The sequence below is a fragment of the Erithacus rubecula genome, assembly GCF_903797595.1.
Source record: "Erithacus rubecula genome assembly, chromosome: 3".
Lineage (NCBI taxonomy): Eukaryota > Metazoa > Chordata > Aves > Passeriformes > Muscicapidae > Erithacus > Erithacus rubecula.
Genome location: NC_136689.1, coordinates 120,258,877 through 120,283,029, shown reverse-complemented (window position 1 = coordinate 120,283,029; position 24,153 = coordinate 120,258,877). Strand labels below are relative to the sequence as shown.

Sequence of the window (24,153 nt, the reverse complement as noted above, 5' to 3'; positions counted from 1 at the left end):
TAGTTACCTGACATAAAATTGGAAAATATACTCATTTTAAAATTAAACAATGTTGAAAAATATGGTGACCCTCAATTGTTTTTGTACAGTACTGTCACACTGGCCTAGCTATGTGTCATGACAAATGCTCTGCATATTTACTCACTTGTGACATAATAGTACATCAGACTTATTGTTCCAATGATTGCCTGAATTCACTTGCCTTAGGCTAGCCAACACAGAGTTTAAGGTGAAGTTGTAATGCCCTCCCCTCCCTATCAAAGGGGCCTGAAATCATTGGTACAACATTACAAGCTTAGGAAAAACAAAAAAACACCCAAAAAACCAAAACAAAAAAAAACCAAAAAAACCACCAACAACTAAAAAACCAACCCCAAAAAAACAAAAAAAAAAACCCCAACAAAACACTACATGGCTATGACAATTCAAGTTTCAATGTCTCCTAGAAAATCTGAAACAAAGAGCATAGGGAAAAGTAGACAACTCAAAGAGCATTATTTTGCTTTGGACTTTTTGTTTTTCTTTAAAAAAATTCCAGCAAATGAGCAAGTTAAATGTAATTTGTTTATATTAAATACTAACAACAACCCATGAAGTACAAAAGAATAAAAAATAGTTTGTGTTCAATGATGAACGATGGGCACAATAGCCTAGTGTCCAATTCACATCACGTAAATAGCCAAAAAACGGACAAATAAATTATTGACCAAAAAGTTGTTTTAATATGACACTTTCTCCATTCCTTGCATTTTTATTCTGTGGGACTGAGGTATACACCAGGGAAACCGAAAAATTTTGAGAGAAGGGGGGGCCTTAGAAGAGGGAAGAAACATCATTACATCAGATAGATACCTCTTAGCATGACTGTCTCTTTTGACAAGTGGCAGAAGAGTTACCCATGCTCTGATCAGTCTATTATTTTCATTTCATTACTGGTCATTTCATTTGCATTATCATTTTGAAACCAATGAATCAATAACAACCTTCTTTAAAAACAGACACTAAATTAATGCCATTAGCAACTTCTCCAGTGCTTATCACCCATAGCACCTGCCAGCACAGAGCCAAAAGTTTTCAACCAAATTTCAATACAGTGTTGGCAATATCTGTGACACGTATTTAAATGATTGGCTTTCACCTATCAGATTACGGGAGAGGTAAGGTTTGTATGGCAAAGACATGCTTGTGGAAAATGAGCCACTAGCCCAAATTAGCTTCACTGACTCACTGACAAAAGTACAGTGGATTTGGGAAAGCTGTCTTTGTATTTCCATACCAAGTTGCAATTTTCTTCATTCATGTTAACAGATACATGAATGTGTAACATAATTACAGTTACTACTATGTCTGAATAGAACCCAAGTAGCTATAGCCTATAAATAATAAAAAATACATTTTTCTTTTGATAACTGACTGTAGATGTGAGGACTCTGTATAATTCAACCAAACGGTTGTATGCTGTACAGTCCTGTGCAAATATCATAAAAAAATTAATAATCCTTTTTTTTGCTATAAGGCTTTGACCCTACATTTTCACAGCAATGTAACTACCATCCAGCCTGTACCATATTTCGCAAGCCTTCAGTCCAAAAATCCAAACAGTCAATCCATAGTGTCCATTTGCAGCACCCTGAAGTCATATGCTCTGTCAGTCATCTAAAGGCATACAGACTTCCCCGCCTTCATCCCATCGAGACTGGTCATTCTGTTCTTCTACATCATCACCCAGCTCCTCATCGCCTTCTCCCACTTCATTTTCTTCGTATTCCTCATCCCGAGGGAAATCTGTGTCCTGCACCTGGTCTGCTCCCTCTTGCCCTCCAGGCTGAGATTTATCTGCACAGTCTACACAAACTCCGTAACGTCGTGATCCGTGTCTTATTCCAACGCTGGCTGCTAGCATGAAAATCTTCTTACACACCATACACTTATACTTTTTATCCTTTTTATGCACCTGTGGAAGAGAAATTTTAACAGTTGAATATAGGCATATCAGGTTACATTTGCATATAGTACTAGAAAATTATTAGTAACAACAATAGTTTTCCAAAAGACATCCCACATTGTTCAGAGTAAGGAAGGACTACTGGGGATTATTTATGTGTTCCTCAACAGATATGAGCTACTACCCACAAACAAACCATCTCTTTGGAGCTCAGCAGGTTACCTGTTCTGAATTGATTGGTCAGTTCATGACTCTACAGGGTACAGTAAAAGGCTCAGAAGCCATGACAGCAGTGCAAACTCTTACACTGCACACAAGATAACTCGTTTAGAAAAATGCTTTTTACATTTTTAAATCCTAGAAATATTAAGAACAAGCAAGAGTTGCTGAATTCAAGAATTCAAAGAGCAAAATTATTCCATGACTTTGCCCTCCCAACACAATTAAAACCAACATCAACTTTCCAGGTCCCTAAGGTAATTTTTTTGGTCCTGTATTTGAGTCTGTGTAAAATTAGAAAGCTGCTGTTGACTAACCATAAATTCTGATTTTGAATTTGGAAGTATGTTGCTTGTACAAGTAATTGGATTTAACAACCACTTATATTAGTTATTATCTGTGAAAAAATTAAGTTGAAGACTTCCTTGTTCTATCTTGGTGTTTCCACAACAGATTACAATTATGTGCTTAAATATCTCCTTTGAAGTCCCATTGAAAATGTTACAATTTTAGATAAAAGAAATTACCACCCAGATAAGGAGAAAAAGAAATTATACAAATAGTTACTTCAACTTTGCTGTATAATCTGTACAACTGATACAGTGCTTTCCTCAGCCTCTAGACTCATTGTAATACTTCACACAAGGCAGAACATTTGAGGTTTGTTGAAATGAAAGGGGAAGGGAGGGATAAAACCATGAAAAACCATAGGGAAAAAACAAAAACAAAAAAAAAAGTGTTCTGACTTCATCAGGGAAACAACACTTCAGTTAAGCACAGAACTGCACTGAGCTCAGTCCACAGCTATTTTCAGACTGTCTGCCTTCATCTCCTTTCCTGAAGGAGAAAAAAAGTCTTCAGCTACAAGTCCTGGTCAGACACTGCAGGACAGAAAACTGGAGTCCCAGAACTCTACTCTTCCTACCAGACCAACTAACTCCCACTGTTGCTTTCTTCTCTGGTGAGCCACAGAGGCCATCCATGAGGCAATAATGTCCCAATTTTCTCAGCCTTTCTTCACATGAGAGATGCTCCACCGCTCCAATCATTTCCACAGTCCTCCTCTGGAGTAGTTCCAACAGTTCTATGTCCTTCCTGTTTTCAGAACCCCAGAGCTGGATGCAGTGCTCCAGGTGGGGCAGAATGCCCTTCCTCACCCTGCTGGCCACACTGCTTTTGATGCAGCCCAGGATCCATTAGCTTTTCTGGGATGAGAGAGCACACTGGCAGCTCATGTCCTGCCTCACCCACCAGCACCCCCAATCCTTCCCAGCAGGGCTGCTCTCAACCTGTTCATCCAACAGCCTGGAAAGATACTGAGAGTGGCCCCAGACCAGGTGCAGCACCTTGGAGAAGTGCAATTTACCCCACTCCATGTACTAACCTTTTCTATCTACAAAAGATCTTGCAAAATTGAGGGCATTTTTAAAAATCACAGTTCGCAGGAATTATTTTCTCACCACCAACATGATCTTGTTTTTATTACTTATCCACCTTGGATTTTATATAGTATATATTATAATGAAGTCTTAGTTTCTGTATAGACTAGATACAAAGTACCGACAAAATACCCAAGACAGGTAATACTTTGTCTGGATCCTCAGATAAACAAGTACTCAAATCAAATCCTGAGCTATGCAATGTGCACAAGACAAGGTAAACTGAACTGCTGGTTATGGTACTAGCAGAATGCAAGTCAGGCAGATGTTTACTTTCTGCATCAGGTATTTTTCATTCTTTCCTTATCTCAAAGCAGACACTATACTATAGCTTTGTCTAGCTGTGAAATAAACATCTTAGAACTACCCAAGATATCGTGCAATTGCTGGATCAACAGTGTGCCCTCACAGAAAAGGGTGATGCAGCATTATAGACCAAGATTTGCCATTCTACTGCAGTAAAGCTAAGACAAAACTGCTTTTTCTTATCTATAGAATACTTATATACACTGCATCCTTTTATCTCATCACTTTCAAAATAATCTTGAAATTACTGTGTTCATTGACACTGCATTTTCCGTTAAGAAAACAAGAGGCACAGTTATCCAAGAAATGTTTAACTTCATCCATTTTAGAATAAAATATGACAAATTACATTATGTCAAATCAGAGAACAGTTTGTTCCAACTATTGAAACACCTGAAAAACCCCATACAGCCCCACTTGTACAAGTGCATACATAAACATGAGAGATTACCTACCAAGGAATGTCTCTTTACATGCTCTCTTCGTGTAAACAGCTTCCCACAGATGTCACAACTGAAAGATCTCACGCCTGTGTGAATGAGCAAGTGTCTCTTTAGTGTTCTTCTGTATTTGGCTACATAATTACAGTGTGGACACTTCAATTTGTTCATGATTAAAGCAGAGGAATCACCTACAAGATAAGAAGCCATAGGGAGAAAAGATGATGAAAGACAAAAATATTTAGATATGTTCTGCCTGGTGCACAAAAATAAACAGGTGACATAACAATAAATTAAAACACGTGACTTTTCATCAGACAAATCAGGACAATGCCTGTCTGCAGAAATCACAACTGCTGCTAAATTCTGCATGCACTATTCTACTACCTACTTGTAACCAAGGCATTTTTACCACAGAAACCTTATTTCATGAATTGAAGTAAGTTAACTACAATTTACCAATATTCCATTTTCCTAGACATCAGTCATACCAGAAAAAACTTTCTTCTGGATCAGAAACTCTAACTCTGCATCATTTATTTAGACAGTCACAATCTTCTCTCCTAGTATTGTACTTGGAATTACATGCAGGAAATGTCTACCAAGATCTGACTTGACAAATCAATAAAAAGAAAGTGTAACTAAGTAGGAATTCATATTGAAAAGGAATAGAACACTAAGGACAAAAGGAATAGGACACTAAGAAGCAGCCAAATTCCAAAATTCTCAGAAAGGAAGATAGTGGTTCAGATTTTACCTATTTTCTACTCTGATCTAACAGCAGAAAAAAATAAAAACAGCAGAAAAATCTTCTGGAAGTAGCAATATCTCACTTATTCCTTATGATGGAGAACTCTTTATACAGTTTGCTCAAAGGATATATGCAAAACAGGTTTAATACTGCTGCCTATTACTGTGTGAAAAGGAACAACACAGGATTGTATGACATGCACAAGGCCACACAGAAATACAAGGATGACTTAGATAATAGCATACTGACTCAACTTGCTACATGTGAGAATTTATGAACACAATCATAGCCATCTAGAAGCATTCATAAAGCACTGGCTAAGGCTACATGATTATGTGCAAGAGTTTCTAATGCTCAGGCTGGCAGGAAGAAAACATAAGTGATTCCGCGGCCCGTGCACACGCTCGCAGGCCTGTATCTAGGGTTGTCTCCTTTGAGCTTCTAAATCCATCTTAACACAGAAGTTCCATTTTGCAAACAGTCACATTTTGCATATTGGAGCACTCATGTGAGCTGAATGTCAGCATAGTGTCACATAATAGATTACATGAAGAAAAGCAAGTCCTATACACACACACCAGGGTTGTAGTACATATGGGAATTTCATGGTTTAAGAATAGGCAGACCTGTTCTAATTTCTTGACTGCTAGCAAATCTCACCTTCTAATGACCAAATTTCTTTTATTGTAAATCCTAAAATATTGAAAATAAACCATAAGCCACATCTCAGTAATAACTCAAAGTTAAAGAGAAGAGGTAAGCATTACTATTACCCAGTACTTGATATCTTGTTTTTACTAAAGACTTTATTGTAAGGAACTAGCAACAATTATTTTAGATGTTTTAGACATGGTGGTGTTCTCAGCATGTTTTCAGACAGAAAAATAATTACAGATAATTGCTTGCTTGGACAGACAGAAGAAGGCTTAATTGCAGCTGCACTAAACTAAAAGCTTTTATTCTAATCAAGTTTTTAGTTTTAATAGTAAGACACATGCTAAATTTCCTTTCAAAATTATACTTAATTCCTTATCTTCACCACCCAAGTTTTCAAAGGCCATTTATCTGTATTTAGCTTAGTAAAGGCAGGGGCAGCTATCAGGTTATTAAAGACCTCAGTACCTTTCACAATCAGTCACAATACAAGAACTGATACAAATCGCATTCTGTTTTTACTCTTCCATACATTTGAATTCCTTTTCCTCCCTCCAAGGAAGTACATTATCCAAAAAGACAAATGACACGGAAGAAGATGAAGTAATCTCATAACCCTTCAAATGAATGAATCAAATATTACAAGCAGTGACACTAAGGATCAAGAACCCCTACCAGAGGAAAAGAAACCCAACCTACTCTCTATCAGATACACTTACCATTTTCCCAAGCGTCTTTTGGCCAAGATTCTGGCAGCAATCCATACTTAAAATCACTTGAAGTACCCGGTAGCAGCCCATACTTGAAGTCACTTGAAGTACCCGGTAGCAGCCCATACTTGAAGTCACTTGAAGTACCCGGCAGCAATCCGTACTTGAAGTCATTTGAAGTACCCGGCAACAGTCCATACTTGAAGTCACTTGAAGTAGCTATTAAAGACACATTCTTACTTTAGCTTCCTGGATTCTAATCAGTCATCAATCTATCTGTTTAGCAAAATATATATATCCTTTTTAAACTATGACAAAAAAGTTTCTAACCTTAAAAGAGTAATTATAGTGTGTTCTCACATAGCATTCAATACTCAAACAAGAAATAACTGCATTCCTAATTTCAAGGAAACTAGACCCTTGAACTACTCTCCACAGCACCATTTCTTCTTCCCATCCTGAGAAAAATTCAAAGCCTTTTCCATACTACGGGACTTGAACGTTAAGGATACGTATTCCCTCCCTATCATCATGAGCGGTCTGAAAGGTTTTCCATTGGATTCTCTCTAGAACTGCTTCACGCAGTGACTTCACCAGTCTAGCTGGTACAAAAGTGACTATTTTCTACTAGAGGCATGGGGGGGTTTTTTTATTGCCTTAAAATATCTCTGTGATATATAGTGCTTTAAATACCTTTATTTATATAAAGGATCCTACAGCTATGTCTAAATCCATTTGTGACTAATCAGCTCCATTACTCCAGAACCACATCAAGAGACCATAATTACTTGGAATACAACAGCTTAAAAGACTAGTTTGCATATTTACATTTGCTCTAAAGACAAGATCTTCTGCAGTTCATGTTGCTTTGTATCCTTTTTTTTCCTCTTTAAAAAAATAAAACCATTCAGATGTGAGCAATGCCTTAAAACAATCTTTGCTTGTTTAATTCCTTACCTTATAACAAGGAAGAATTGCATCAGTGAACATAGAGTCACAGAGCACAGAGAACTATAAATAGTACACAATAAAGCTGCACTAAGAATTCGACAAAATCATATTTGTTGGGCAAAAGCTCTTCTGGCAAAAGTGCAAATCAATGTTCACCCCAATCCCCAAGACAGGAGTTTGCTGGAAAACATGAACTCATAAATCCCTTACTTTCCTCACAGGCAAACAGTTGTAAAATAAACAAACTGCAGTGGAAACTGGCAGATTTCCTTTTATTTCTCTAGATGGTAGTTGGGTCCTCACACTGGATTCCCAATGTCACCACTGTGAGAAGTCTTGAGGAGATGTAATCTTGCTTTCAAGCCTGAAGCCTACATTTTAACAGTCCAAAGACCTCTTTTTATTCCTACACTGTTCATTCTAAGGATTTTTTTGGGTAAGGAAATTTTGTTAGGCTAAACCAGAATTTCATGCAGGTAGTGGCAAGCTGCATATTTAAACACTTTCAACTTGCATTTTTACTGGAAAAAAAGTACAGATTACAAATGCCCACATCATGAGACACATACAGTAGTTTCATTTACTGTTCAGGTAGCATTACTGTTGGCAGCAATGTAAGATAACAGTTCAAAAGGATATCACTTAACAAGAAGGAAACTTATAATTCTATCCTATCCATTAGACAATGGCAAAGAACAAAGCTGGGTCATGACTGCTAAAACTAGGCATTCTACTAGAGCTTTTAAAAATCAGATCTTGAGTGAATGAAGAAGAGAAACAGCAGTATTTTACCTCAAACTACCTATTTTGCTATAAAAAAGGAAGGGAATAAACCTCCCTCAAGAAACATAAAGCAGTGAGGAAAACTTTTTCAATTACTGACTCTAATTTTAATTACTGACATAACTTCTGTTATGTCCAAAAGAGGAAAGAACTCCTTATACTAATATGGAGTGATGGACTCCAGCAATGGCATCTCAACAGCTCAAGGAATAGAACACAGATACCCTATAGACATGCCAACTACACATTCCTTTGAGGTGAGGAATAAGACTTCCTTCTGTAATACATAAGAAAGGATTAGTGAGGAAGCAGTGTTGAACAGTCTGGGTAAGAGGAAAGATAACTTTATTTTAAGGCTAAAAGCCTCCAAATTATAGCCAGCTTCTGGATCTAGCAGAGGAAAAAAAATACAACCTACTTTTACAATGTTTAAAATATTAGATCCTGTCTTTATAAATTTTTCCCTGGACTAGAACTGTAGCAGAATGTAGCTGAACAGTAGAAGGTCAGTCCATAATAAAATATTTTTAAAATATAATAAAATATATTTAATAGAATATCTGTAATATCAACTGACCTAAGCCTTTACTGCACAAAGATGTAACATTTATGCTGCATACAGGCACTATTGTACAGCTTCCTTCAGAACAAGCATACAAGAAAGACTGACCATAGGTAAGAGATGGACCAAGCTGAACACATTTTATAACACTGTCACTTTGACAATTCTTCTGTATTTAAGAGGACACAAACTACATTTCACTAGGAACATTTATGTACACAGCTGGCATTTAAGTTTGAGGGAACTTATGAGATCAAACCCCTGCATAGTTCGAGATCTTAGCCCAAAACTCAGCAGAGAGCCAAACAGATTTAAGAGCTGTCAACTAGTGTAGGTAGTAGCTACTAAATCTTTCAAACTCCAACTGGAAGAGAAGATCCACTATAACATGAAAGCACACCAGCACAGATACCACAAGAGATAAGAGGTTGCTACACATGCTTCAGTCCCTGTATACATGACTAAGTAGATAATAATTAACCTAATGCTTATTCTTAGAATAATTCGTTGACCTAGAAAACCTGCTTTCCAGATTAAGCACACATTTTATGTGTTCAAAACAAAACCATGAAAAAGGCATCTTTAGTGTCTAATTGCACATCCATACAGGATAGACTAGAATTACACACAGACTGGAAGCTGGAAGTGCAATTCCTAGCCTCTACTACCTCCCCCAGCTGGATAGAGCCCACAGGCAGGGAAGTTTCCAGAATGTAACATATTTACAGACCCCGGTGGTTCATAAAATCTTCTCCCATTTCTCCTCTCATCCCGACTACTGCCCTCTGAGACTTGATTGCAAAACTAGACACAATCATCATCTAACCTTCTCTGGTCAACTTAAAGCCAGATTATAGCCTCTTGATAGGAGGCTGAAAGCAACTACGGATGCAGCCATACTGATAGACTGGGGAAGGGGTGCAAAGGGGGAAAGTACAGACAGGTAAGACATCTTTGGGGGGGAAAAAAAAAGCTAATTAGAAGCCATAATATTCTGTGGCTCCAGACCAAGCTACCTGACCACAATTTGTCTCTGATCGAAGGTTATCTTTTTACACTTTAGTTGATTTCTAAGAGGTGTAAATTAATAATCCAAATATCAATTAATCTCAAACACCCATTCTTGTAGCCTGCATGGATAAAAGGCCATCAATAATCTGATCTTTAATAAAAGTCAACAAGCAAAGCCAAAATAATAAGAGATAAAACAGAATAAAAAGCTGATTAACCATCAGTGCTAAAATTCACACTATGTTGATTTGAGAAGAGATAAGGACTGTGTGAAATAAAATGAAGTGGTTGCGTCGCTTTTACAGCACTAACAAAAGCTATCAAAAACACTGTGAAAGGATTTCATGTTCTATTGCATTTGTTCTCAGGAAAAAGGATAACCAGAAGACAGATACAATGATTTTCCATTTTGAAGGCAAGAGGTAGGCGTGCACCACCAGAAGGAGAAAACATGTCTAAGCCAGAAACATCCGTAGTTTGACAAGTTTCCCTCTTTTTCTGCAACTAGAAATATGCTGATTTGGGGGGCAGAAAAAGATACATTACTAAGTAGGAATTATACGGGAAATAATGAGTAGCTCCATGACAGAAGCCATTGAACTGGTCATTATAGAAGAGGACACACACATATGAAGCACTGAGGGAAAAGATACAAAACCTTTCATTAGATACAGCAGTTTGTAGCAAATTTAACTGTTCTCTTGACATATACTAGCACTGGAAACAGTGCCAAAGTAAGAGAAAAATACTATTTTTCATTACATTTTTTGACACTGACTGCTCATCTGAATTAATTTAAAAGGACAGAAAGTAGGCAGGATAAGTGATAAGGCTATAGCTTTCAAGGATTGCAAAGAAAGCAGTGGTAATCTACTGATACAATCTGGATTGCCATTAGAGCTGGATTTGTTGCTTATGTTAGGTAACAGGACAGAGGAAGCAGCACTGCCAAGACTGAGTACTAGGAAGGTGGGGAAAAGAAAGTATGTTGCACACCCTTTGTTGCCAGAGTATTCCTCACATCTTTAAATTTACTTCTAAAAAGGCTTATTTTGCTCACTAATCCTCAACTGCCTCTTGCAACAGAGGGCTCAGACATACTTAAGATATTTTGCCAACACAATCTCACTCATACTCTATTTCTCCCAACTGTTCTCAATTTTTACTATTTTTCATTCATGAAAAAGTGGTATATTGCCATGACTATGGAGTCAGATTTACCATCAACTACCCCAAACAGAAGACCACCAACTGATTCCAAGTATATTATCCACTTGCTTTTCAACTTCAATATCATTCCTGTCCTGAAAAATTCCTTCCCAAGAAAGTGAAAGCTATTTTGCTTATTTCCTCCAACCAGCAAAACACAAGTAAAGAACTTTCCTCATTCAGACCATTTATTTGCAGGGGAGTTAATTGTTCTCCTGGACCATTTTTATTTATGGAGACACTATCATCATTATCACTATTTCAAAAATAAAAAAATCAGCACTGCAGACTGGTATTTTTTTAATAAGTCAATGAATTGCACTGGGACTCAAAGGGATTTTCAGGCAGAGAAGACACCACAAAACCTCCTTCCCCATCCCATTCACAAAAAAAAAAAAGAAGGGCAAATTGACAACAGTAATACACAAAATATACATTGCTTAGAGTTGTAGGCTCAGCGACAGACCATACTGTGAAAATGAAAGCTTGTCTTTGGGATGATCCCTGGGAGAGGTACATTTAATGAATGGGAAGAGGTGGACCCTCAGCTATTGTAGTGTTTTCAGATGACTTTTAAAAACCTCTGCCACCTTCAATACTGGACTATATAGGGAATAGTGCAAATAAAGTGGTTAGAGATCCACCAAGGAACTTAAATCTTTTAATCGGGGTATCAGTTTGAGGTCTAAAGAAAATCTGACTGAGAGTTATAGTACCATGGAAAAGTAGGAAAAATGTACTTTTCTTTTGTAACAGTCAAGTGGAGTTGATCCCTACAAGAAATGTACACATATCCTGATAGGTCCATCAATCTTTATTTCTTCAAATACAAAGATGCCTTCCTTTATTGTAATCAAGTTGTGTTATGTTCCTCCCGTGCATCATGACAAAAGCTGGGACCAGCACTACATCTTTTGTAAGTGGATTTAGCTGCTGTTTGTATCCCTCTGAAAAGTATTGTTTCTACAGCAAGCTGAATTAAATTCCTTAAAAACCCCCTACAAAATCAGTCAGGAATCCTCTTGTTCCACCAAGGGCTGTTTTAATCCTGTATTTGTTATCCTTTCCCTCACCTCCACCAGAGTATAGGATTATCTAGCCTGAAAATCACAGTAACAAATCATACACTTGTATCTTCATAAAGTTACTGAGATATTGCATGCAAGTGTCCTAAAAATCAACACTGTCAGTTCCAGAAAGTATGAGCAGGACTTCACAGCTGTGTTCTGAAGTCTGAGGATAGAACACTTGTATAAAAAAAAGCCACAACCAAACAAAAAACAGGCCTAGATGAAAGACATACCCAAAAAAAGTGATGAAAATTGACAAAAATCACCCTGTGAACGGACATTAAGAATATAATGAATTATGTTCACTCAGCTTTTATAAACTTTTGTAACACATTGTAACACTGGCTGCTATACGCTGACTGTCTGCATGGTTATTTTCACCATGGTAAATGGTTAATTATAGGATGAATGATAGCTGTCAACAGTAAAAGACTTTTTTAGCAGATTATAACTAGGAGGAAAAATACTGAGATATGTGGTAACATTCACTGTTTTAGTTAAACAGCCACTTTAATTAATATAGCTGAAACTGGAGAAGTCTTGAAAAGTTACGTAAAATGTAAGTAAATGTAAGACAGCACAAGGAATTTCAAACCCATCCTAACTGTTTTAAAGTTCCTTTAAAGCTCAACAGCATGCTACTTTTACAGAGAAGGTGTTAAATATAAACTCACTAGCAACACAGGGTGAGAGGAAAAAGCAGCTGACATATCCGTATTGGATGCATGTAGAAAAACTCATGTTCAACAAGGAGCAGTTTAACATATTTGCTTTATTGGAACAAGAGGGGTAGCAGATGCTTCAGAAAACTTTTACTGTTTATTATCTAATACTTACCAACTGTACCCAAGTGGAAAACTCATTTACTAGAGCATTCAAGGAAGTGGCTTCAGGGATAAATTTTTGTACTGAGGAATGATCCTAAATAGGCTTCCCTTGCACCGTATCTACAGTATATATTTCCCATCATAAAAATCACCACCCAAACCTAAATCAAGGGCACAGAAATTCACTCTGCAGGTAACTGACAGTTCATAACCACTGATGTTATCCCCATCAGAACATGACAAAGCCTAACAGTAGAAGCCCATTGTTTCCCTTTTAGCAACCAATGGGAGAAAACACTCCTTTAGCTCTGAACATAAGAATTTACTATTCTTTATTCTTCATCTTATAGAATTGTCTTGTATCCATCTATCTATCTCAGATTACATTTTCTTATGCATTTTTACCTCTCAGTACCTAGTATTTTTGGTAGTTTTTCATCCCCACAAGAAATTTAATCCAAAACTAAAAAGTTATTGTATAACCTGCGGGTTACTCTACAACTCATTCTTGACATTCTTCCAACTCTCCACTCCTCCCTCTTCCACCTTTTCTTTGGCATAGAGGGAGCAGCTAAAAGAAGAGTGTTTAAGAGTGCAATTACCTGCAAAGCAAAGGAGGAGAGCCACAAGTAGAAGAGAAAGAATACCAAAAGCTGAAGAGACTATTGGGTGAAAAGTAAGCTATACCAAGCCTTACTTCAGTCACTCTTGTTTCAAACAATATGCATGCTAGAGCTTACTAAAAGTGAAGGTATTACTACAAAAATATTAGATATGGCTTCCTAAAGAATTCTGGTACTGTCAGAAAATGTCATTATGCACTTGGGAACATATATGCTGTGCTCTGAAAATACCAAGGAGATCATTAGTTGACTAGTATTTTAGAGCTCAGTAAAATAAACTTCCCTCTGCAGTCACAGAACTTTCAATGGTTTTGGACAGACATTGCAACACATATTCAGTATACTCTGTCTCCAATACAGCTATTTTCATCAAAATGCCACACTGATGTATTTTGTAATTAAATTCCTTAGTATAACAAGCTACTGGAAACACTGGTGCTTCTGTAAAAAAAAATTAACATGTACTAAATATACTGCACTGCCCATGTCCTCCGTTATTTCTCAAAAACATTTTCACAGCAGACATACAAAATTCCACAGAATCCAAACAACTATTTAGATCTGTTGTTGGTGCCATCATACAGTAGACATATTCTCTGTATTTCCATCAGTAAAAGACATTGAATATTTACCCCATATAAATCATCAACAGAAATCACATGCTAAATTGTATCAGAAATTTAGTATTTGCTAATACACACATCCTTGGCTCTTACTCCAGACCCTCTGTTGTCCTTTTTTCAGGGCACTGCAACTAGAGCAAGTAGTGTAGCCCAGCACAGGCAGGATTGTTATGTGGCTGCTGAGGACACAACATCCCCCCCACTATCTGCAGCTAAAAGTGCTTAATTGAGGCTAGATCTAACCTGGTGCTGTGGCCCTGAGGCCTATTAGCAACCCTCACGTTCCTAAAACACATCTTCTATCCTTAGTTCAGCCAGAAGGAATCCTGTGCAGTCTAACAAAGCTTAGCCAGTAAGAGAAGTACAGGAAATTCATTTCACAAGCACACACTCCCAAGTAAAGCTAAAGCAGAGCTTTACCCAGAGTTCAGAGATGAAGACCAGAGATAAGTAACGCCCCCGAAGCATTTGCAGAAGTGCTCCTCAGCACAGCTGCTTCTCCAGAGCTGCTCTGTTGTGTCACTCTACTCACTAAGCACATGAAGGTCTCCTGTGCCAGCCCACACTACCCTGCAGTGGCCCGTGCCCCCTGCAGCAGCACAGCTCGCCTGTGTCCCCAGCCCCGCGGGCAGGAGCGCAGCAGGGCCTGGAGGAGACAGGACATACTCAGCTCCTTGTCTGAAACAGGCACGTAGAAACAAGACACATCTAAACAACTTTGTTCCAGCTGTGTCTCAAACCCACCCCTAACCTGGCTCCTAAATTGCAGCAGGTTTTCAGAACTTTAAATTCAGAACTATTAATTCATCAAAAAATGAGGCAGGTAAGTAACAGTACTTCAAGTGCACACATTAACCATTCATAGAGCATAACAATTCAAAAAATAAAACCCAAAAGTAATGAAGTCAGGCACTTCAGTCAATATTTTAATTTTCAAATTATATAAATGACATTAAGCAATATTTACCTGCTTCTTCTTTGATAAATGACAAATCTTGTTCTGGATATGGAACTGATGGTTGCAACACTGAGCAATCTCCAGAGTTCTCTTCAGTATTAGGTGGTATATTATAAATAAACCTCTTTGCAGTTTGGTTTTTTCTTCTTGCTTTTCCAGGTTCTTGAACTGATTGTCCCTGTGCACCCATGTCATTCCACACGAAAACTTTTCCCTCACCTTGAGAATCATTTTCAGCCATTTCAGGTGAGCTGTCCTGGACCCAACTGCAGTCATTCATTTGGTAGCTTTCCATTTGGCCCTCATCAATAGGGTAGGGATCATTCTCAGTTTTTATGCTACTTGCCAAGTTGGTAAGGTTTCGTGTTGCCCAGAAGCTGGCAACTTTTTGATCCCTTGGAGATAAACCATCCCTACTAACAGATCGTCTGTTGTAATCCACTACAACAGTCTCTGGAGCTTCTGATTTTATACTTATGTTTAAGGCATCTTTAATGAAGTTGCGGCAGGACTGGACAACCTCCGTCATCTGAAGGTAGCTGGCCACCGACATCACTTCAATGGCGTTTTGGCTCGTAAGCACGAGGTTACCAGAATATAAGAAGTCCAAGATGACAGAAAAACCTTGAACAGCAACAACGTCTAAATAGGTAACAGTGGTTTGGTTACGGTTTTCTTTGTTTGTAAAGCAATAGAGAGTCTTAAAGAAGCGGCTGCCTGCAACCAGGATGTTCTTGTGAGCTCTGAAGACCTTCCCGCTCACCACAATATTAACATCACAAAGAATGCCTTTCTTCCTCTGCTCGTTGAGCTCTTGCAGGAGCTGATAGCAGTAAGAGTTCTCATTTGGCCTGCTGTTAAAATCACAGTATCCTTCATTATTCAGTTCTGACGGTAACTCTGCCTCCTGCAATTAAAAAAACAGCACAAACATAATTAACTCTTAATAAATGCTCTCCTTAGTTCTTCAGCACTATAATAAGGATATGAAAATAAACTAAAGAAGATAATTTTAATCCAACTATTTTTTGCTATTTATGTTCCTGGTCACAAAGGCAGACATTAACAAGGTATGTCTGAAAACAAAATCATGCTCTCACTCTGCATCTTCCACCCCCAAGTTTGAAACAAACAGAACTAGTAGATTTCCCTTGAGGACAAAGGAAGGGAAATTTCAGCCAAAAGTAAGGAAATACAAAGTTGAGTGTGAAGTACTTATTCCTAAACCACATATACTAAAGATTCAGAAGCCTCTTTTTCCAAAGATTTAACTAGATGATTCTTATATATCAAATCCCTATTTCTTGCCCAGAAGTCTCCACTTAAACAATTAGCACAATCCTGATAAGTGATTCAACATTTTCTTCATGCTGAGATATGAATACATAGATTAGGTCTGTATGTCCCATTCTGTCTTCAATGTTTTAAAGAAAACACATTGCAAAAGTAGATACAACAGCAAATATATTTCTTATACATATTTAAAAATTAAGCATTTATTCTTTGCTTTTTTAACTGCAGCAGGTTTAGGATTAAACAGTAGATCACAAGCAGACAAAATACTGCAGAGGACAAAAAAAATCCCTGACTTAAAGTTCCATTACAATACTTAACCAAGACTTTCTTGAAATAAGTCTCCCAAACTTTCCAATGGTGACACTGGCACAATATTTATTACACACGCATAACCTCTTAAAGATGTGATCTCAAACACAGCTTCAAAATTTTGCTAAAACCTGATATTGTCAGACAATACAACAGCAAGATATAATTCATTACTAAAGATTAGTTCAGACAGGTAGAGGTCAAAAGATCTGAACTGGATTTTAGTGCACATAGACTTCCAACCCATGTTTAGATAAAGATGATTCAGAGATGCTACAAGGCAAAAGCTAGGAAAAAGCAGAAAGCACAGACTGGCATATTTGAGACCATACTTACATGGGTTGACATATGCTGCCAAGAAGAGCAGCAACAATGACAGTCTGTTTCATACTAGATCTCCAAGATTCTCTCTTATTTTCTAGCGAAAGGGAAAGTTCAAAACTGGATAGCTCCAAGCTAAATCACTATTTTCTCATCTCTTAAAATATCTCACTGACTAGGGAGCTAGAGGTAGTATTAAAGCATACCTGGCCTCAATGTTACAGGTCAAAATCAGTATAAGAAGGTAATGTTAGCACTATTATGAGCCCAAAAGCTATGCTGGGGCTAAAATACACATTGCAGGAAAATACTACTCTTAGTTTGGGACTATGGCAGAAACTAGCCACATGTATTTAAAATGTTGCTTTCTACCCCATAGGCATTAGTGGATTGAATCAGTACTCATCTCAATTGATAACTGAGGCTGTAACTACATCTAAAACAGTATTTACATCTATAAGCAGCACATGCAGCCCAGTATAACCAAAACAGAAACTGTGCCATTTCAGCATCGCCTGTACAGAAACTTCAGTTTGCTGTCACATTTAAGTTGCTTCTGAATCCCTACCCTTCTCAGAGAAACTACTTCACTGAAGAGGAAGAAACAAAAGCAATTAGGCTTTTATGTGAAAACAAGCCACAGATCTTTGCCCAACCTTATCTTAATATTTTCTGTGAACTTTCTGACACACCCCAAGTACTCTCTCAGATCAAGAGTGAGAAACAGTTTGCTCCAGATGTGGGACAGCTAAGGCTGTCACCCTTAAATTCTCAGCAGATTTTGGTTCTGGACTAGCTTCCTGTCACTTCAGCAACAGAGCACTGCAGAGTTTCAAAACACCAATTACACTGACACTGGATCAGATTAAGATGAAAATTACGGTACCCTAAAGTGTTGTCATGCTCGTCAATCATCAGTGACTTGCACCTCACATAGTAAATGTTAGGTAGATGTTATGATAGCTGCCAGTTTCATTCTCTGAATTAAACACTGCATGAAATTTAAAAAACAACCCGCAGCAGTTCTTTTCTTTTGACAAATGTCTGATTAAATAATGGAGATAGATTACATTTTAACTGAGCAAGTATAAGCACTCAATCAATCTGTGACAAAAAAAAATAGATATTTGCAATGTGGATTTTTTGTTTATTGAGAACAGGACAAGCTAGCATGTGGAAGAGCTGCAGATCACAAGTGTGCTACAGAAAAACAAGACTGAAATCTTCGTTGTGACCAGACCAGAAGGTTGAGTGGAAAAAGGAGATACTATGCAACCTGTTTCTAAGCTATATGGGTGCGTGTTGGAGAGAGAGATCAATCACTATAACAGCTTTAATTAGTATTATAGATTTACAGAATTGGGTGCATAAACATTTCTAAAACTAACTGGAGTACTAAAACCGAATGTTTTACTGCTGGGATGGTACAACAGTTAACCCCAGTGCCACAATCAAATGAGGTCCTGACATCTGAGCAGCTATCAAGTCTATGTATGACAGAACTGATATTTATTTTGAGAAAAATAAAATGATATTACTTTGAGAGATTCAGATATTGATACAGAAAAAATACAATACAGTTCAACAGGAGGCAAGGTGCAGAAAATAATGACAAAAAAAAGTGTATTTCCAAATCTGTTACTTACCTGACACATGATCACAAGGGTTTTGTTTTCCCAATGAGAACAACAAACTAATGATATTTACTTAGATATCAATCCTATTTTCATGATACAGACCCCATATTTTCATCAACTAAAGCTACTTCAACACCAAACCACCTCATCTTTAATAAAGACTAGTAAGAAATAAAAGTCAGCACAATTTAATTTCAAATTGTGGAATCTTCAGTGTTCTAGGTCAAAATCTTCTCTCTGTGGGTGAGATTAAGAAGTGCTGTAACAAAACAGACTGCTAAGAAAACTAATACTGTGCTCAGTTTTGAACAGACTTTTCTGAGTACACACAAAGAAAAATTATTTTACATGTATAATTCATTAATTAAACTTGCCCAAAAGCTAACAGGAATAGGATCAGAAACAGATGATCAAAAACTGCTAATAAAAGTTTAGTTTTCTTTCTCCTACTGTTCCATCACCATACTCTGGGAGGATGACCAGTGAGAGGGGCAGGAAGACTTACGAAAAACTCAAACCAATCTAACCACAGATTCCATCTCAGATGAATGCACATGAAAAGTAGTTATGCCACATTTTGGAATCCCTGCCCCTCTACCACATCTTGCTTACAGTAGTTCCCTGTGCCCTCAAATTAATTCTTAGCCTGGCAAACAGATCTTCTAAAAAAGTAAGCTATCAGTATCTTCTTAACCATGGGCAGCTACAGAGGAAAATGATGGCAAAATATGGTCCCATCAGCTGCACTGTCACTGCACAAACACAGCATCGCTCACAGACAACTCAGCAATTTCAAATTATTTCATTAATTGCCTAATGTCGAATTGATTAGTTTGAGGTTTGATAAAAACACTACATGAAAATACACTAAGTGGTAGTCTTTACTCTGAGGCCTGGCTTCCTCCTCAACAACTTTGCTCTGCTAAGAGTAAGTCAAGAAGTTAACTTAGAACACTGTAATGTAACTCTAACATCTGAAGCATGACTTCCATTCATCACTGCTCACATAATGCAAACAATTCCAGTTCACATGGAAAAAATAACACATCAAAGGCCTTCCTCCTTTCAGAGAGCTTCTGCTTTAAACCAACATGCCTGTTAGACTGGAGAAAGCTTTTCTGGCAGTATTTCCAAAGCTTAGCTTTAAATTATGTCCAGAAAGAAGATGGTTTGAGGGGAGGAACCCCCAGCAGCCAATAAATCCACATCTTATGGACCCAAATTCATTAAAGAATTAATATATTTTGCTGTGATTTCCCAGTAAGAATCCATTTCTTAAGGTTCTTGCAACACAACAGTGTGTTCTCTAAAAAAACATCAGTTTCAAGATGATTATAGATTTCCTTAAGCTTTAATGTGAATAAAAATTAGTTTAAAAACTAAAATTTTTAAATCTTAAAAATATTACTTTTTTAATCTTTTAGAAAGATTCAAGAATTTGGTCTTAGAAAGAAGCATCAGCTGACAGCTCAATACCCTTGAATTACAGCAGCTGCAACCACTTGTGATGTATTTTGGCATTCCAAATTAAATGTATCCCAAAAATAAACTGAAATCATCACTCACTTCTTCATGAGCATAATATCCAACAGACCTATAGAAATTTCCATCACTTTACTGTCTTAACACCTACAATTTCCTTTCTGTGCCTGAGTGATGGCACTATGCCATATGTTTATTAGCAGCTGCTAAACATGCCCTGCAGTTGAGGCTTGTCAAGTCCATAATACATGTGTGCTGTCTCTAACACAAAGGCTGAAAGATCTCTCCCAAGTTTCATTAAATCTAAACGGCTTTGCTGCCTCATTATGTACGTTGGAAATACGGTCAGGGTACAAATTACCTACTTTTGTTCCAAGTATCTGGTATCATGCATTTAGAAAAAAATGGAGCTATTGTTTTGGTATTAATTTAAACATATGTATCAAAAGAAATTCAAGTGCCATTAAGAGTATGAAAGGATACGGAAATTAAACATAGAAGGGAAAGAAAACAGAGATTCTTAATCAGGTTTTTGATAAAACAACCGTAACATGAAAGTGTGCCACAAAGAAAACTACACCGACTCCTGAAAAACTGTAATTCCTTCCCTCATGAGAAGTTTTTAACTGAAATGTAATTGCAGAGGGATGCACAAAGCACTGTTTTCCACTAAAAACAAACCAAAAACCAAACCAAAACAACTCTTTACAGCTACCTTTGTCCCATCCTTGTCTTTAGTACAGTGCAGAAGAACCACTGACTCATCTATCCTACTGTTTGATTTATTATCACAGTTAATACAAATATTTTTTCTTAAACTATCAGTGGCATAAAAGCAGAGACTCATTTTTACAAATATTCCCATGACAATGAAAGGTATTCAAATAAACACAATCTTCAAATACATACATTAACTTGTAAGCTACTGTTATAACAAGCCAATATTCTGTCTTCCCTTCCACCCTCCCAGTATTTAAGTTTTACAACAGACTCAGGGTAAGAGGACAAAAAAAAAAAAGTTAACTGAGTAGGGAAAAAAATGCTTGGAATAGCTTTTATTTAAATACAACTAAAACAGTGTGAGAGAAGCTTCCAAGACTGGCAGGAATTAGCAGCATCCATTAACACAGGAGACTACACAGTGACAGAACAGACTTCTACAGAGTAATCATTCAACTCAAAGTCAGAAACTAGGCAACGAGATGGCAAGGAACATGCTGCAATAGCATTATGCAAAACGGGAACATTTTCAAAGATATGAAGAAGTAAAAGAAATTAAGAATGAAAGTTTCTTAATTAGAAACAACTAATTGAAAGCAAGTTTGGCTAAAACCCTGCAGAGTCAACAGCAAACCCCAGAAGACTGAAGGAAACTGGTCAAATGACCTACTACCACCAAATATCTGTAACAGTAGCTGCTACAAAATGACACTCACTGAAAAGGTTGTTTTAATCATCTTAAAGGTGAATGTTGCATTTGCAAATCCAAAACAAATATTTTGGATAACAGGTATTTGTGCACCATCAGGTTTCCCTCACAGTCCTGCAATAGCTTCACATAAAACGTGCATACATTTCCCAAGCAGTTCTAAGAAAACTATCGTTCACCTAACGTTTTATAAATCATCCTGTAATCCTGCTATCCTGCCCTAACATTTGACTAGCAGCTCTTGTCCAAGGTACCCCGAGCTCCTTAGAGTGCTCTAGTAATAACCTCAATCTAAGTACCGCGTTATATTTCAGACTCCAAATAAAGCTACCCATCCAAGGTAGGTGTTTTAATTAAAACTGAATTCTAAATGCAGAAAAATGGAGAGACTAATCGATTAATTCCGGCTAATAGCCTAACCTGAAGCAACACTAGCCAATGCCCGCAGACAAGTTTAAACGCCAGCGAAGCGACTGAGCGAACTTTAGCAGCGCAGACATCCCTAAGAGAAAAGGCTGCGGATTCAACACAAATATTGTTTAGGGGCTTTTCATCCACATATGTTCGAGGACAAGCCCAGCCTCATTCGTGAAAGCAGCCAAGGAGCACAGTGATTTGAAGTTCAGCGGGGAACGTGAAGAGTTTCACTACTCCTACAGCGTTAGAGGAGCGCTGGCATAGTAACACGGCTTTCAGGAAACCACATGTTTATCTCAAACACACACTAAGCGATTGCAGACTTATTGCTCAGCAACTCAATCTAAAGCAACGCAATCGGGGAAAAAAAGATTTCAGCGCGAAGAACTTAAATACACGGAGTTATCCGATTAGTCCACCGGGGCCACACCTCTCAGCACGGCAGAGCGATTCCAATTTCACGCCGCCGAGCCCCCATTTCACAAGCGGTCGCTGGCCGGACACTGCCCTCCCTCCGCCCGTACCGCAGGAGGAAGTTGTAACGAGCGTATTTAAATCAGTGCTGTGACACTGGGATTCGTACGCAACTTTTTTCCCACATCGCCGGTTTATCTTGACGAGATACACAGACGAACTAATGAAAGCGGCATCGCCAGCGCCGGACGAATAACGGGAACGGAGGACAGCAACAAACAACTGTGCTGTGCTCGTGTGCCTGCCCACATCCAGCGGGAGAGCCACCCCAAATCCCAGAGGGGGCTCGTCTCCCTCTCCGGACGCGGCCAGCGAGAACAGCGCGGCGCGTCCTGCCCGCCGGGCAGCAACAACCACGAGCAGCCATTTAAAGAAGTTCACACACGTGAGCACAGGAAAGCCTCACCTATGCGAGAGGGGAGGCCGCGACCGCCCCTCCCTCTCTCCCCGCCGCCCCCTCCCCGTCCCGTGCCGAGCCGTACCTGCTCGGCGCTGCCGGGCTCGTTGAGGCGATGCTCGGCGGAGAGGTGGTGCCGCAGCAGCAGGGTGCGCTTGTAGTTGCGGGTGCCCTTGCAGAGCTCGTCGTGCCCCCCAGGCAGGGGCGCGCCGGACATGATCAGCTCGGGGGGCGCAGCGGCGGCGGCGGCCGCGGTGCACCAGGCGCAGGACATGAGGCCGGTCTCCTGGCAGTAGTAGAGCCACGGGAACTCCTTGAGCCAGGAGCCCTGGAAGGAGATGTGCAGCTTCTGCAGCAGGGACTTGGGCCTGGCCAGCGGGAAGTGCCGGATGCTCTCCCCCTCGCCGCTGCCCTCCGCCTCGTCCCCGCCGTCGCCCCCCGACCGCCGGCTGCTGCTGCAGCTGCCGCCCTCGGCGCCGCTGCCGTCGCCCAGGCTGCCCCCTTCGCCGTCCTCCTCGTCGTCGCTGCTGTCACTCAGCGAGCCCCCGTCCTGGACCAGCTCCTTGCCCTCCAGCAGCCCCTCCGTCTCCAGTCCCTCCGCGCCCTCCAGCTCCATCTCCTCGTCCGCCCCCCGCCCATTGAAGTGCTTCCGCGGCCAGGCCGCGGCCTCGCAGCCATTGTTGGCGGCGGGGTGGGCGGCCAGGAGCCCCCCGCCGCCGCGGAAGGCCAGAGTCCGGCGGTTCCTCTCGGCGAACATGGGGCCGGAGGCGGCGGGGGGCGACGCCGCGTCCTGGGGCAGCAGCAGCTCCTTCTCCTCGGCGGCGGTGGCCTCCAGCTCCTCGGCCTCCAGCCCCTCCAGCTCCGCCTCCTCGTCCGCCCCGCGCCCGTTCAGCGCCTCGGGGTCCTGCCGCTCCCAGGCCTCGGCCCCCGCCGCCGAGGCGGCCGCCGCAGGGGTGACGAGGCCGCCGCCGCGGAACGCGAGCGTCCGCCGGTTTATCTCCGCGAACATGGCGGGCGCGCCCCGCGCCCCCCGCCCGGCCGAGCGCTCCGTCCGCCGCGGGAACGGGGCGGAGGAAGGAGGCGCCCGGCTGCCGTGCGGGGGCGGCGGCCGAGAGAAACGAAGTCCGGCCGCTCGCTCCCCGCTGCCCCGGGTCCGGCCTGGATCGCGGCGGGCGCGGGGCTGCCCACAATGGATCCCGCTCGGCGGCGGCGGCGCTTCCGTCCCGACAGGCCCCGGATCGGGTCGGGTGGCAAATGAACAACGGGCTGCCCACAATGCACCGCGGCCGCCGCCCGCCGCCGCCGCCGCA

The 24,153-nt window shown here is 40.0% G+C and overlaps 1 protein-coding gene across 2 annotated transcripts; it reads right to left on the bottom strand.

Moving 5' to 3' along the window:
• Positions 1–699: 699 nt before the first annotated feature.
• On the bottom strand, positions 700–23,988 carry ZBTB10 (zinc finger and BTB domain containing 10). 2 transcript variants are annotated; one of them, XM_079300667.1, is made up of 6 exons: positions 22,929–23,988; positions 15,091–15,988; positions 6,540–6,683; positions 6,474–6,503; positions 4,365–4,540; positions 1,517–1,954 (listed from the first exon to the last, which is right to left on the bottom strand). In XM_079300667.1, the coding sequence occupies exons 1-6, from the start codon at positions 23,850–23,852 to the stop codon at positions 1,649–1,651; spliced, it is 2,478 nt and encodes an 825-aa protein (XP_079156793.1). In that variant the 5' UTR covers positions 23,853–23,988; the 3' UTR covers positions 1,517–1,648. The 2 variants fall into 2 exon arrangements, with proteins under 2 accessions (XP_079156792.1, XP_079156793.1); XM_079300666.1 differs by having other exon boundaries at positions 700–1,954; positions 6,474–6,683.
• Between the last annotated feature and the right edge of the window lie 165 nt (positions 23,989–24,153).